Source organism: Python bivittatus, unplaced genomic scaffold (assembly GCF_059951505.1).
Source record: "Python bivittatus isolate LINGU-HERP-01145 unplaced genomic scaffold, Pbiv_v1 ctg000040_np1212, whole genome shotgun sequence".
Taxonomy (NCBI): Eukaryota; Metazoa; Chordata; class Lepidosauria; order Squamata; family Pythonidae; genus Python; species Python bivittatus.
Window position 1 is genome coordinate 646,893 of NW_028277032.1, and position 13,854 is coordinate 660,746.

The 13,854-nt window shown below is 39.7% G+C and overlaps 1 protein-coding gene across 1 annotated transcript in view; it reads left to right on the top strand.

Moving 5' to 3' along the window:
* Positions 1-13,854, top strand: part of CSMD2 (CUB and Sushi multiple domains 2) — a 611,879-nt gene that overhangs the window by 520,468 nt on the left and 77,557 nt on the right. The window contains exons 40-42 of the mRNA XM_088153370.1: positions 6,816-6,932; positions 10,430-10,639; positions 13,362-13,550. Of these exons, the coding sequence (XP_088009496.1) occupies positions 6,816-6,932; positions 10,430-10,639; positions 13,362-13,550 (516 nt within the window). The remainder of the gene's footprint in view (positions 1-6,815; positions 6,933-10,429; positions 10,640-13,361; positions 13,551-13,854) is intronic.

Here is a 13,854-nt window from a genome sequence, read left to right on the forward strand (position 1 = left end):
TTTCTCCCAACATGTTAAATCCAGTAGTAAGAGTATTTAATTATTTAATATTTAGCCTACCTTTATTTTTTGGCCAACTCAGAGCAGCATATGTACCTGATGGTCCCAACTCCTGTTTTCCCAACAACAAACCAGAGGTGGGTTGGATGGAGAGCTGGCCTTCATGCCCAAGGGAGGACTAGAACTCACGGCCTCCTGGTTTCTAGCCCACCTTCTTGGCCATTACCCCAAATTAGCTCTCAGGAGGAGGAGGAGGAAGGACTGGGGCACTGCAAGCCTATGTTGCAGTCTTTCCCTGGCTTTTGTTATCTCAGCCTGGGGCTGAGGGGCTATAGGTATCAAAGATGGCAGCCCTTGCGGTATGTTGCATTTTACTTTATGTGCAGCATTTAATTCTTCATGTTACATTCAGATGTTCCACTAGTTTGCACACAAGTTAGTGAGCATCCGAACGTTAAAGAAATCTTTACTCTGTGAAACTTTATTCTCATCAAATGCTTTTCTAGTATTCTCTTATCTTTATAAGAGCTATCTTAGCTGTCTTTTGTACGCTTTCGTGCACAATTTTAGCCACCCCTTGTCTGTAGGAAACAAAGAGAGTACAAATAAGTGTCTTTTCCCAGACAGGAATGAGGTCAGCAATAGATGAATGTGTTTGCTACCTTGCCAAGATCACAAACAATACCCAAAGAACATCTGTTAGACTAGACCTTCAGTGATTTAAGTGTGAGAATGTTAAGTTTTGCCTCCTCTAAAACATATGATCTCCCCAGGTTAATGCAATGAAAGTCATCCCCTAAATACTTTATACCAGGTATATCATAGCCTATAAATAGAGAAACCATTTTTTTTAACTCTTGCCTCAACTCTACAGGATTGTAAGCACCTGTTTTGACCTTAGTGAGCGAAGTAGAATATTTTGCTGCAGCCGTGCTTCTCTCTGGTTTTCTTATTGGGTTTGTGGATTTATTAAAAAAAAAAAAAATCTAGAACAATAATATTCCATTTGATGTGAGAAGTGAAGTGAGGGAAATACTTTGACACCTTCGTCTTTTCTGGTCAGCATAATTGTTCTCCACGACAGGGAATAAAATCAACAGTGTGTAATATGGAGGTAAAAACAGGAGACGATCCATTGATGTTACTCGTTTTTGGAATTCACAGATGATAGCCCTTGTCTCTTCCAGCCTTCAGGATATCTAATAGCACTTTCTTAGAGGTTGTGTTTAGCAAGGCTAGGCTAAAATGGGTTTGGGTAGCTTGTGGTTGAGGGTATTCTCAAACCCCAACCATTTTCTTTTTAGCAGGCTGTGTGAACCACACAAGCCTGTTATAAACACAATATCCTTGATTTACTGGGCTACAACAGTTACGTGAATGTGGCAATTGTGTTTTAGTATTTGGTGTGGTGTATGAACCAAGCTGGTGTTCACCAGGTAGTTTTATCCAGAAGGAGATCCTGTTTCAATATATCTTTGTCTTCTAGTTATAACCACTTTGTTCTACATTCCTCTCCCTTTTTGTTGACTTCTGTGTGCCTTTTCCCATGTTCAGTCTATCAACATTTTGTTCCACTCAGTTATGGTTAGTTATTGAAGGTGGCCTCCCCCTTAGTTGCACTTCATCAGAAGGTTTTTATTTTGTCTGCCTGCAGACCTCTGTTCCACCAACATGGACACAGTTGAATCAGTATTAGTATAAAAACCCTTGCCTGTTTTTGAGTAAAGGAGCAAGTGACAGATCAGCTTAAAAGATGAGGTCTTGCAGGTCACTTTCCCCACGTGTAGCAATCCCTAGTGATTTTCAGAACACTGATCCATAGTAGGTGTGACATTGAACATACACTTGCATTGAACTGCATATTTCAATCAGTGCAGGATGAAATCTGACATGCAGTAAGTAGTAAGCTACAAAAACATGTTTTTATTAAAAGTTTTAATTACAACAGTAAAAGATAATGCAAACTAAAGAAGAAAAAAGAGGTGAAAAAAAAAGAAAAAGAAAAAAAAACCTAAGAAAGCCCTTCCTACCCTCATCATGACAAGTATAAACCATTTCATAATCTCTTCACCTCCTCTCAATTAACAGATCTTCATCCCATAACTCATCTCTTAACTATAGGCAAATTCAATAAATAACATCTTCTCCAATCCAAGTGTCAGTAAAAAATCCAAACAGAGCCCTAAAATAATAGCATTAATGAATTTATATAAAACTTCACAATGTTTTTTCCATTCCAAATGCTGACAATTCCAAAGGAACCACCCCAAATAGCAACATATCCCATTCAAATAAGCATTCCATATCTCAGTTCTTAACTATAAACAAATCCACATTTAATCCCAGTATTCTAATACAAACAACAGACTAAAATTTAACATAACAAAGAGGGATGTAAAGAGACTGTTAAATACAGAGCAAGTTTAAATGCTGTCAAATTAGCATACATAAAGTAACTGTAGAGCAAAAAGCTTAAACATCATATTAAATGTAAGCAAATCCACAATACATATTTTCCAGTCCAGATATCAGCAAATCCAAAAAGAACCACCCAAAATAGCAACATGTTCCATTTTAGCTCTGGTCAAATGGACTTTGTGTTCCTTCTTTTTAGGCAAAACAAACTTGCTCTTTAATCCATTAAGATGATTGTTGATCCTTATTTCAAATTTCTTCAATACTTTGTACAGCCTCTTTTGTCAGTCCAGCAAAAAGAAATTGTTCCAATTGCTCTCTGGGGTTGTCATGTTTATTTCCTTCTTCATTTTTAAAGCCTCATCCAATTTTATCTTTATATCTGATGATAAATTCTTATTCAGATTCTTCTTCATGTTATTCTTGGGTAGATTTTCTGTAACATCTTCTTCTGGGAACAGACTATTCCCAAGAAAACACAACATAACTGACATAATTGATTCAAAGTCCCTGTGCAGTTCCCGGTGCAGTTCCTCAAAGATATCTCTGAATGCCATTATAAGTTACTTATCTTGTTATGTCTCCAATATAAAAAATAGATTTTCTTTCCCACAAAAATGCATTTATTCTTTAAGATTAATTTCAAAGTCTTAATATTCAAAATCCAATATTCCAATGTTTCCTGAGCCCTTAATCCATTTAAAACTTTCTATAGCCAAAAGCCTGTCTTGCTTTTTACTGTTTATTTTAAATGCTTAAAGATTATAAAGATACATCTTCCTTTTCTTATGTTAAGGATTGAAGGCACTCACCCAGTGTTTACAACCTGGCCACTTTGAAGGTACCTTACTTCTTTGAAGCAGTTAATAAGTAATTTCCAAAAGTGATTAGCAAGGGAAGTGCAAACTTAGCATCCTTTAAAAAGGCTCCATTTGCAGCTGGAGCAATTATGGCAAATTTCCTTGTCTCCTGATTCTCTCACCTTCCGGAGACTGCTCTCTTGCAGTCTCCTCACGCGGAGCAATTGTAAGGAGAACTGTTTGGGCAATCTTGTGTCCTCTCTTTGTCCAGAGAGAGTCAAAGGAGCTGATCTATCCATCAGCTCCCTGTTCATGGCCACAAATATTGGCTCCACTTTTTGTGGAGCCATCTTCAGTCCGCCATCTTCCCCGGAAGTGCCAGGAATTTAACATAAATTCTGGATTCTCTGGGGAATAAGGGGAAGAAAGCAGAAGCAGCACTTCTCTTAATACTCTTTAGAGCTTACTTTGTCGTCTGAGTTGGTATATGGTGCTTCTGCTGGTCTTGATGTTTCCTATTATTCATTATTTTATCATTCTGAAGGGAACCAGGCTGCGCAAATCTGAAAAAAAAGAGAGGAGGAATTCCCCCTGGTATTATCTCTCGAGATTTCATGAAACTATAGGAAGCCAGGGAGGCTGCTGACATCTTATCACTTCAGACTTTGTATACCGCTCTTCAATGATGAGAATTTCACTACTTTTCTCTTTTTCTTTGAAACAAATGTTTCTTTCATCAACTTATAGTAGATTTGCATCGTCTTTAAATATAGACATCAGCTAATGGAAGGGTCTAATGATGAGATTCTAAACATGGGGACATGGACTTCAAGTATTTCTGCAGCCTCCTGACTAACCAGAAGGCTTTCTCTGTTACTTGAACCAAACTTCATTTTGTACCCTTTCACCTAATCCATTATCAACATCAGAGACAAATGAAGGCTGATCACCTTCCTTGCTTTTACGGTTTCCTTAAATTTTTGCAGGGTTTTCCTTCTCATGCAACCTGCACAGGGGTGTCCACAGGGTGTGGTCAAAAAACTCATGATGGCAGCCATGATGGTGTGATTGAAGCTGTGCCCATTTTTTAAAAATTTGCAATGCCCCAAAAAACAGGCAGAGCTTTGCTCACACCATCATGACAGCCATCTTGAGGCTTTTTACCACATCCTACAATATTCCTGAACCTGCAATTTCCTCAGAAACAAATTATATGTGGCTCATGGTCTAATTTTAAAACTCCTATGCAGGATATCAGTTTGACCCTGTTTGAACCTGTTTTATAATCTCCTGTTGGGTGGAGAGGAAAGAGAGTGGCAGGAAAGGGAAACAAATAGTCTCAGAACTGGAATGGTTGTCCCCAGCTTGCTTTAATTTTATTTTTATTTATTTTATATATCAAATTTGTCAGCGCCCATCTTGCTGAATTTTGCCCATCCTTCTTTTCATTTTACACAATGCCCAGCTATTTTTTAAGCATCACACAATGTGTAAAATCTTTTTTTTTTAAAGTAAAATATACTGATGCAGAGAAAGAAAGCTAAGTTGTATTTTGGTTTGTAATGCTATAGAATTAAAACATCTAGAATAAAAAACACATTTTCCATGTGCTTGTTTTTTGCTGCCTCCTTTTAGAAATGGGCTGCTTAATCTGTTGCATTCAATCATATGCCGGATTTTCTGGCTGCACCTCCTGAATAAGAAATTGCCTCTGACAGAATGCTTCCTTTCTTGCTGAAAAAATGATAGTAGAGATGTATAAATATTGTTTTGTCACATTCCGAAAGACAGATGCAATCAAGTTTTGATAAAATGCTACCGAGTCCCTACAAAATGGACTGGTTAGGGATTTCCCTTCTTCCTTTATCCAGATGTTTCCCTTTTTAAATAATTGAGAAGGAGTTTCATTTAAACTGACATCAGGGGATATGAAATTAGAAAGCAATAGAGTCGTCAGGAAAAAAAATGCATATAATGGAAGGAATCTGTGCTGTCAAGTGTCAGGGTGGATTAAAAGTACGGTCCTCTAGGTTCTAATTTGGACTGTATTAAAGAGAGCTGAAAGGCTATTATAGTCCAAGAAGTGGTCTGGGATATTGCCAGCCCTTCAAGGTAGACCAGACCAGGAAACCAAAGTTATGAATGCTAATACTACTTTTGTTATAAGGTTTCGGTAACAGAATCTTGTAAATCTGAATATGGTTTTCCCCTCCCTCCCTCCCTCCATCTTCATGAGAACTAGGGAAGGTCACATCTGAGACACTATCTCAGATTACGTTTCCACCCTGGACTCAAATTTCTTTTATTTGACTGTTGTTTTGGTTGTGGCTCTTCCTCTGTTCTTCAAAGTTATTCCTTCTGCTGGTTACAGATATACAACTGGAAGATGGAAACTTGGCCCAGATCTAGGAGTCAGGTGTTGAGGAACAGGAAGGCATCACCTCCATAAATTTTCTTGCTAGCATTGCTAGCATGTTAAATGCTGTCTAGAATAGCAACTTCTCTGTTTGGGAAGGGCATCCATGGGGAAGTTAAAAAAATCAAAATGGTGGCCACAGCGATGACCGCAGGATCAAATCCACACCCCTTTTTTGCACGTAACATACATTAAATAGGGCAGGGCTTCAATTGTGTGGTTGTGGCCACCATCTTGATTTTTTTTTTAAACCACCTTCCTTCATGGACAACCCAGTAGGGGTGAATAAAGAAAACACCAGTCTCATCAATTTTGGCACGATTAATGCTCAGTGAAGCTATATTGTTAGTTCAACCTGGAGGGTGAACAAATGTGGGCTAAGAGATGTGGAATGGAAGAATTGGGATCAAGCCCTCGGTTTCCTTCATGGAATATGGTTCCCTGCCGATCTCACCTGCATTCTAAAATCCTACTTCAGGTATAATATGGCTCTCATTTTAAGTTTCAAGTAAAGATTTTGCACATTTGATGAGGGGATTGGGGACCACATGCAATCTATGAACCACAAGTTGCTATGCCTGGTTTAGCTGAACAGACAGGTAGTCCTCAATTTATGACCATTTGTTTAGTGACCATTCAAAGTTACGATGGCGCTGAAAAAAGTGACTTATGACTGGTCCTCACACTTACAACCATTGCAGTGTCCCTGTGGTCATATGATCATAATTCAGGCACTTGGCAAATGGCATGTATTTATGATGGTTGTTATGATCACGGGGTCATTTGATTGTCATTTGCAAACTTCCAAGGGAGCTTTCAGCAAGCAAAATCAATGGGAACTGCATGATTCACTTAAAGATTGCATGATTCACTTAATGATCACGTGATTCATTTAACAACCATTGCAAAAAATGTAGTAAAATTGGGTGCAGTCACATGATGCCTCACTTAACGACTACATTGCTTAATGATAAATTTTCCAGTCCCTATTGTGGTCAAAAGTCAAGGACTACCTGTAGTTTAAGCTGACTGGTAATGGTTTTGGCATCTCCTACTCAACTTTTTTTTAGATATTCTAGAGGTGGTACATGGAATCTTCTCATATCAAGCCTGTGCTCACAGTCAACCCAAAGACAAAAACCTGAAATAGTTTATGACCATTTGCTTTTTTGTAATTTTAACAGCTCAGTGTGGAGGAATCTTGGAAGAGATGGAAGGTGTCATCCTGAGCCCTGGCTTCCCTGGAAACTACCCTAGCAATAGCGATTGTACCTGGAAGATATCCTTTTCTGTAGGATTTGGTAAGAAAACCCCAGCATCCTTTCCATCTCAAACATCTCTTTTCAGATACTTTTCATGGGTTGATCCAGGACAAGCCAACTCTGATCGCTTTGGTAGAATGAATGAATGAATGAATGAATGAATGAATGAATGAATGAATGAAGATAGATAGATAGATAGATAGATAGATAGATAGATAGATAGATAGATAGATAGATAGATAGATATTTTAAAGAGAAAAACACCTTTGTTTTCCAAGGAATTGTTTAACAAAAGCTGAAGGAGTAGAAGAAAATTGAGATAGCACTGGGGAAACAGTGGTTCGGATAGTATCATCTCACCTCTTCCTTAACTCCTTTGGTAAAACTTTCACATACTAAATCTTCAACCAACAATATGATATGGTGAAGTCCATCTTATCATTTCAAGACTCTGTCAGACCTCTTCACTGTTTGCAGATTGTTGAAAATTATTCATAATAGTGACATTTTAAAGTAGGGATATGGGAAATAGTTACATGCATATAATAGTTATCTGGAATGTTCCATTTTTCTCCTGGAAGTTTTCATTTTACATTCAGAACACCATGACCTCCTTTGTGTTCCAGATAATACCTTTCCAAGAATGTATAGGCCATTCCTGGTACTCTCAGATTAGCCTGTTCCAGAGGGAAAACCAGAACTTTCTGGGAGAAAACCACAACATTCTGGAGCCAGACTTTCCATTTTGTATATTTGTTTCAAAAAATGGATTCATTATGTGAGTTTTGCCCCAGAATAATGAAGGGGAAGGTCTCTCACTACCATCACCTCCCTGTCAAAAATCCTTAACTCTCTGCAATTCAGTTGTGGGGCGTTTTGGACTGTAATCCCACGTTTGCATTAATACATTCACATAGTATATGTATTTCTATACATTTCTTCCTAATGTGTTTCTGTCAAATGGCAATTTTTCTTTAATATGGCCATGGTTTTTGACTGATATTAATAGTGAAAATAAGAATATCCAACCCCCCATGACTCAGTAATTTTAAATAAGAGCCATATTGGTAACAATCAGTAGTTTCTCTGCAGCTTTAAGTACAGGGAGTCCCCTGTTTAAGAACGAGTTCTATTCCCAAAGTCTGTCCTTAAGTCGAATTTGTATGTAAGCCGAAAGGATATTATTGTATAATACTGTATAAGTAGTATTGTGTCATGAACTTGAACCATTGTGTATTTAACACAAATCATTGTGTATTTAACTCAAATTTTGCTACAATAGTCTCTGCTCTTAACTATGCATCGTCCTTCAACTGGGCATTCTTAACCAGGGGACTTCCTGTATGCTGATAATACTTTTCCATTTTTTAAGAATATAGACGTTGTGCTATTTTAATGTATTCTTCTGCATTTGTTTTAGTGCTTCTTATACATAAATAATTATCATAATAAAAATAATTGCACGCAAGACCATTTGAAAGTCAAAAGTAACTCTTGATCCAGAAGCTGATGAACCATTTTTAAATTTGGTCATAAAACTTAATGAGTTTTTTTTCCCCCCTAATGAATGCTATATCCTTTCCATTGCAACTTGTGAAGCACTGTTTCTTAACTCTTGGATTCAGTGTAGGCTTCAATTTTGCGGGGAGGCAGGGGGGTTGTCCTATCTAATTGTCCCAGTTAAATCAAACAGGCAAATACCAGATGACTGGCTGAAGGTACTGGAGGAAAGGTGAAGGCAAGCCATGAGTCACTGGTTCTCCATGATCCAACTTCCGGGCAAGGACACCTTGCTGACAAGGCAATTTGCTGTCCTCCAAACTACAATTCTCAACCACGTTCCCTCCTTTGGTATCTCCCATCCTTCCAAAGCAAATCAGAATGTATTTGGTGATGGGATCAAATTAGCAATCCAGTTGATGATTATACATCACCTGTGTACTTTGAAGTATAATAGAGCAGAGCAAAATAAATATGAACTCGGATTGCCCATCTTTGGGCTCATTTCCTCCTGGGGGAGAAGATCCTATTGCCTGGAAACAGGCAGCCCCAGAATTACAGCAATGGAACAGTCCAGATGTATACTGGAATAGACTTTGCTCAGTTACGAAGAAGCCAGGGATAAAGGCATTACTTTAGAAAGTGAAATATTAAATACAACCAAAGTAGCCATCTAGGCCCTTTGAGTGTGCTTTCTGACAATGCTTCATTTCCTTTTTTTTTTTTTTGAGATTTTTTTTTATCCCACATTTATTATTTTTATAAATAACTCAAGGCGGCAAACATACCTAATACTCCTTCCTCCTCCTAATTTCCCCACAACAACAAACCTGTGAGGTGGGCTGGGCTGAGAGAGTGACTGGTCCAAAGTCACCCAACCGGTTTTCATTTACCCAGTCTGCAGGTTTTTTTGGCAAGGCTTTTCAGAAGTGGTTTGCCATGGCCTCCTCCTTCCTAGGGCTGAGAGAGAAGGACTGGCCCAAGGTCACCCAGCTGGCTTTGTGCCTAAGGCAGGACTAGAACTCAGGGTCTCCTCGTTTCTAGCCTGATGCCTTAATCCCTACATCAAACTGGCTCTCTCTTCCAGTCCTACTCCTCAGCTAATACCTTCCTCTATTAGGCTTAAGCCACCTAACTAAGTCCGAACTAAGCCTAATGAGGCTTCAAAACTAGAAGTTAGCTCATTTATAAAAAAAGGATGTATTTCTTGGGAAGTGAAGCTGTTGGTGCTCTGTGTGGTTGGGTTTGCACAACTGCTAAACCTGGTTTGTTTTGGTGATTTTTTGGGGAGTGGTGCTTTGAGACAGTTTTTGACTCCTGGCAACTGCCTGGACTAGTCCCTGCAGTTTTCTTGGCAAGATTTTGGAAGTGGTTTGCCATTGCCTCCTTCCTAGGGCTGAGAGAGAATGACTGGCCTAAGGTCACCCAGCTGGCTTTGTGCCTAAGGCAGGACTAGAACTCACAATCTCCTGGTATCTAGCATGGTGCCTTAACCACTACCCCAAACTGGCTGTCTAAATCTACTTCTAAATCAGGGTTGGCAGTCTAGTGCCCCTGGGTAGTAAGGGGCTCAAAATGCTCCTAAATGGCATCTATGAAGTAATATACTTTATATCCACACACACATACATACATACATGAGAACCAGTCTGATATAGTGGTTAGAGGTACTGGGCTAGAAATGGGAGACCCTGAGTTCTTCTCCTGCCTTAGGCACAAAGCCGGTTGGGTGACCCTAGGCCAGTCACTCTCTCTCAGCCCTAGGAAGAAGAAGGCCAGGGCAAACCACTTCTGAAAATGTTGCCAAGAATATTGCAGGGAGTTGTTCAAGTAGTCACCAGGAGTCAAAATTGATCATCTTCTGGCACCCACCACATTGTACAATATGGCCTAGGTAAAACCCTACTCTGAAATAGTAAGAATTCTGAAAGATGTAGGTTGGGGAAGGATGATGAAGAGTTATGCAAACGCAGAATATTTGGCAAACAGCTCAGCTGACGAAATCTCCTTTCTGCCACTTTCTCCCTAATGTGCAGGTGCACATCTCCAGTTCTTAAACTTTTCCACTGAGCCTAATCATGACTTCGTTGAAATTCGCAACGGGCCATATGACACCAGTAACATCATCAGCCGATTTAGTGGGACCGACCTCCCCGGCTCCCTTCTTTCCACGTCCCACGAAACCACCATATATTTCCACAGTGACCACTCCCAGAACAAGCCTGGTTTTAAGGTGGAATATCAAGGTAAGGAACAGGCAGCCAAGAAGGCTGAGAATGGGGGAACCACACTGCGTTGGGGGGTCCTGGCAAGAGTGATGGATGCTAGAATTACTCCTGTATTTTTCTGGAGCCATACTTTTCACATGCAATGGAAATTCTTGTTTTACCCAGCGGTCTGTATGAATCCTAATAGCCTGCCAATATAGACAAGTTAATCCATAATGTATTTTCCAGGAGGCTATGAATGCTTTACCTGAGAATTCAACCTGACCTTAATTTCCTTGGTGCTCAGAGGCCTCTTAATTACTACATCAGAGAAATTCCCCCTCATACAAGTGTTTAGCTTTTCCACTGTATTTCGACTCAAATGCAACAAATGCCCCCTTCTTCTGATTACAGATATTATTATTCTTGTATATACAGTGAGGCATATCAGACTTTATTAGGTAAAGGAAAAAAAAAAAAACAGACAAGGGTCCCTCATCACTGCTACACAAGCCCAACAAGGAAACAGTCATCAGTTTCCCAATTACCCCATCCATACTGAAGTCAGTGACATTAAGAAAAAGGTTAACCAAGGCTGAAAAAAGGTAAAGAAAAGAGCTATCTCCCCCTTCTTATACCAAGGAGAATCAAGGCAGGACAACTTTGAGTTTCTTTCTTTCTCCCTCTTCCCTTCCAGGGCTAAGCTGGTGTTTACCTCACGGCCATTGAATGGCTTCTTCAGGGCCACCTCTGTACTCCTCTATCCCAGTAGATTTTGCAGAACTTTCTGTGGGTCCTCTTTCATCTATCTCTATTGCTCAAGAGCAGGGGTGGGGGGCTGTCAAAATCTGCAAGATGGTGGGCATGGCCCTGCGATCAAACCCCGACCCCCCCCACCAAAAAACGCACATACAAAGCGGTGAGGCTTTGCAACGTTGTGCCTACCATTTTACAGATCTTGACACACTCCATGGAGGCCACCTGTTCAGGAGAAGCCAGAAAAGTGGCTTTGTGAAATTATCACCAAATCTGTAGGTAAAGAAATTGAGAAAATGGCTTCTCTGAATTTCTCCAGGGGAATCAGAAGTTCTTCAGTGGTTTCTCACTGGCAGGGATTTTCATTAGCAGTGGCAGTGGGACTGCTACCAAGAAAGTCTCCCACATGAGTTACGGATTAAATGGATACCTAGGAAGAACCCAAGAAGGCTTCAGGTTGTTGGAGAGAATAAAAAAAAGATTACATTCACACATGTGCAAGAGTACCACATTCCGTACATGAAAAACCCACAAATATTTTCTCCTTTGAAATAAAAGGAGAATCAAAAGCAGAATCTTTTGAATAAGTACTGCTATCAAAAAAAAAAAAAAAAAAATGCAGGAGAATTCCTGTCTGGTGCTAGTTTTGAGAAAAGAGTTCAAAAAGAGAGGTTCAATATTTTCAATGTGCTTCTGGACAGAAGGAATACTCCAGATTTAACAATAAAATTCTAAATACCCAGTGTCTGTTGTTTTATAATGTGCTGCCATATGCTGACCAAGATTTTTTTGGCTCTCAATCTTCTAGCATTTTCAATATCCTCTCCCCCTCCCCCACACACACTATCTGAATTTATTTCATGCAGACATATACATGTATCAAACGAACATCATTTTTAAGTATTTCAGCTATATGCAGGTCTATAATCAAAATGTTCAGGGCAATATTTATGAACAGCATGATACACAATGAAATCCATACAATATAATTTACGTTACTGAATGGCTTTAGCAATTAGTACCAGCAATTTAAATTGGACTTGGAAATGAATGGAGAGCCAGTGATGTTGGCACTATTTTGGCATGGCGTGATTGTAATGCTCTGCAGTTATTAATCTTACTGCTCTCTTTGGTACAGACCAAAGATTCTGGACTGACTACAAAGTTATCACCACTTAGAATGCATTACAATAATCTAAGTAGAAGGATGCTATGAAGCCACGGTGTCTTCATCCATCTAGGATGATAGTTGGCAAAGGAGACTAATCTTGTAAAATGAGCCCATAACACAGGGGATACCCATGTTCCTAGTGGCAGAGATAGATCCATGAAAAATTGATCCTTTGAGGCAATGCAGCCCTCCCCATAACTATGCATGTACCACTGCTCTGTTAGGATGAACTTCTGAACAACAGTCTCTCAGTTGCTTATCAGTCCTCCTATTTATATAATATTTGGGTGGATTCCAGAAACCTGGAAACTGATGCAATCACATGTAGCTTGGTTTCATAGATCAGCTTTGGTTGCTAAGCAGCTTGTGCTTCAATAAAGGAAATCCGTTACCCAGATGTGGTTCAGCTGAAAGAACATTGAAAATAAGTCAATTGCCTTATACCAAGTTAGACCTTTGGCCATTCAGGGAGGGAGGGAGGGAGGGAGCTCTCCATCCATGTTTGACCCCTCGGAGCAGTCCAGGGGGGAGGGGGGAAGAAGAGTACTTCACTGGGAGCCCTGCAGGTTGAATGGTGAAGACTTGCAGACCAAATCTGGCATGTAGGAAGATTTGTACCACCTACCCAATATTGTTTGTTCTGATTGTTAAAATCCTCCAAGGTTTCAAGCCCGGGTGTTTCTCATCCCCTGTTGCTCTTCTGACCTTCACTATAAAACATGTGCTCCAGCACTGACTAATGATCTTTCCCCAGAAGACAACTCCTGTAAGTAAGTTAAAGCATTTCTAAAGCATTTTAAATCCATTGCCATCTTTGCATTCTTTGATATCCAGCTTATGAACTCCAGGAGTGCCCAGATCCCGAACCCTTTGCCAACGGCATTGTAAGAGGAGCTGGTTACAGTGTGGGGCAGTCCATCTCTTTTGAGTGCCTCCCTGGCTATCAGCTGATTGGCCAACCAGTCTTAACCTGCCAACATGGAACCAATAGGAACTGGGACCACCCATTGCCCAGGTGTGAAGGTACGACTTTATTGAGACTCTTCTTGGAAGGGGATTATGAAGGAAGAAAGGGAAACGTTATCGTATTAATTGAGTTAGTGTATCTGAGATACATTACATATTTATTAAATGTGTGAACTGGGCTAGTTGGTTTTTGGCAAGAGGCACCATATTAATTTGTATGAACATAGTCTACCTTTCCTGCAGCACCAGAACCATGACAAATTTTGGGCTAGGTTGGGTGGTCTTTTTCCTTTATCAATTTCTGTTTCACTTAGAAGTAGACCACTTTTAATTCAGCTTTCTTGCTTCCAAACTATCTAGA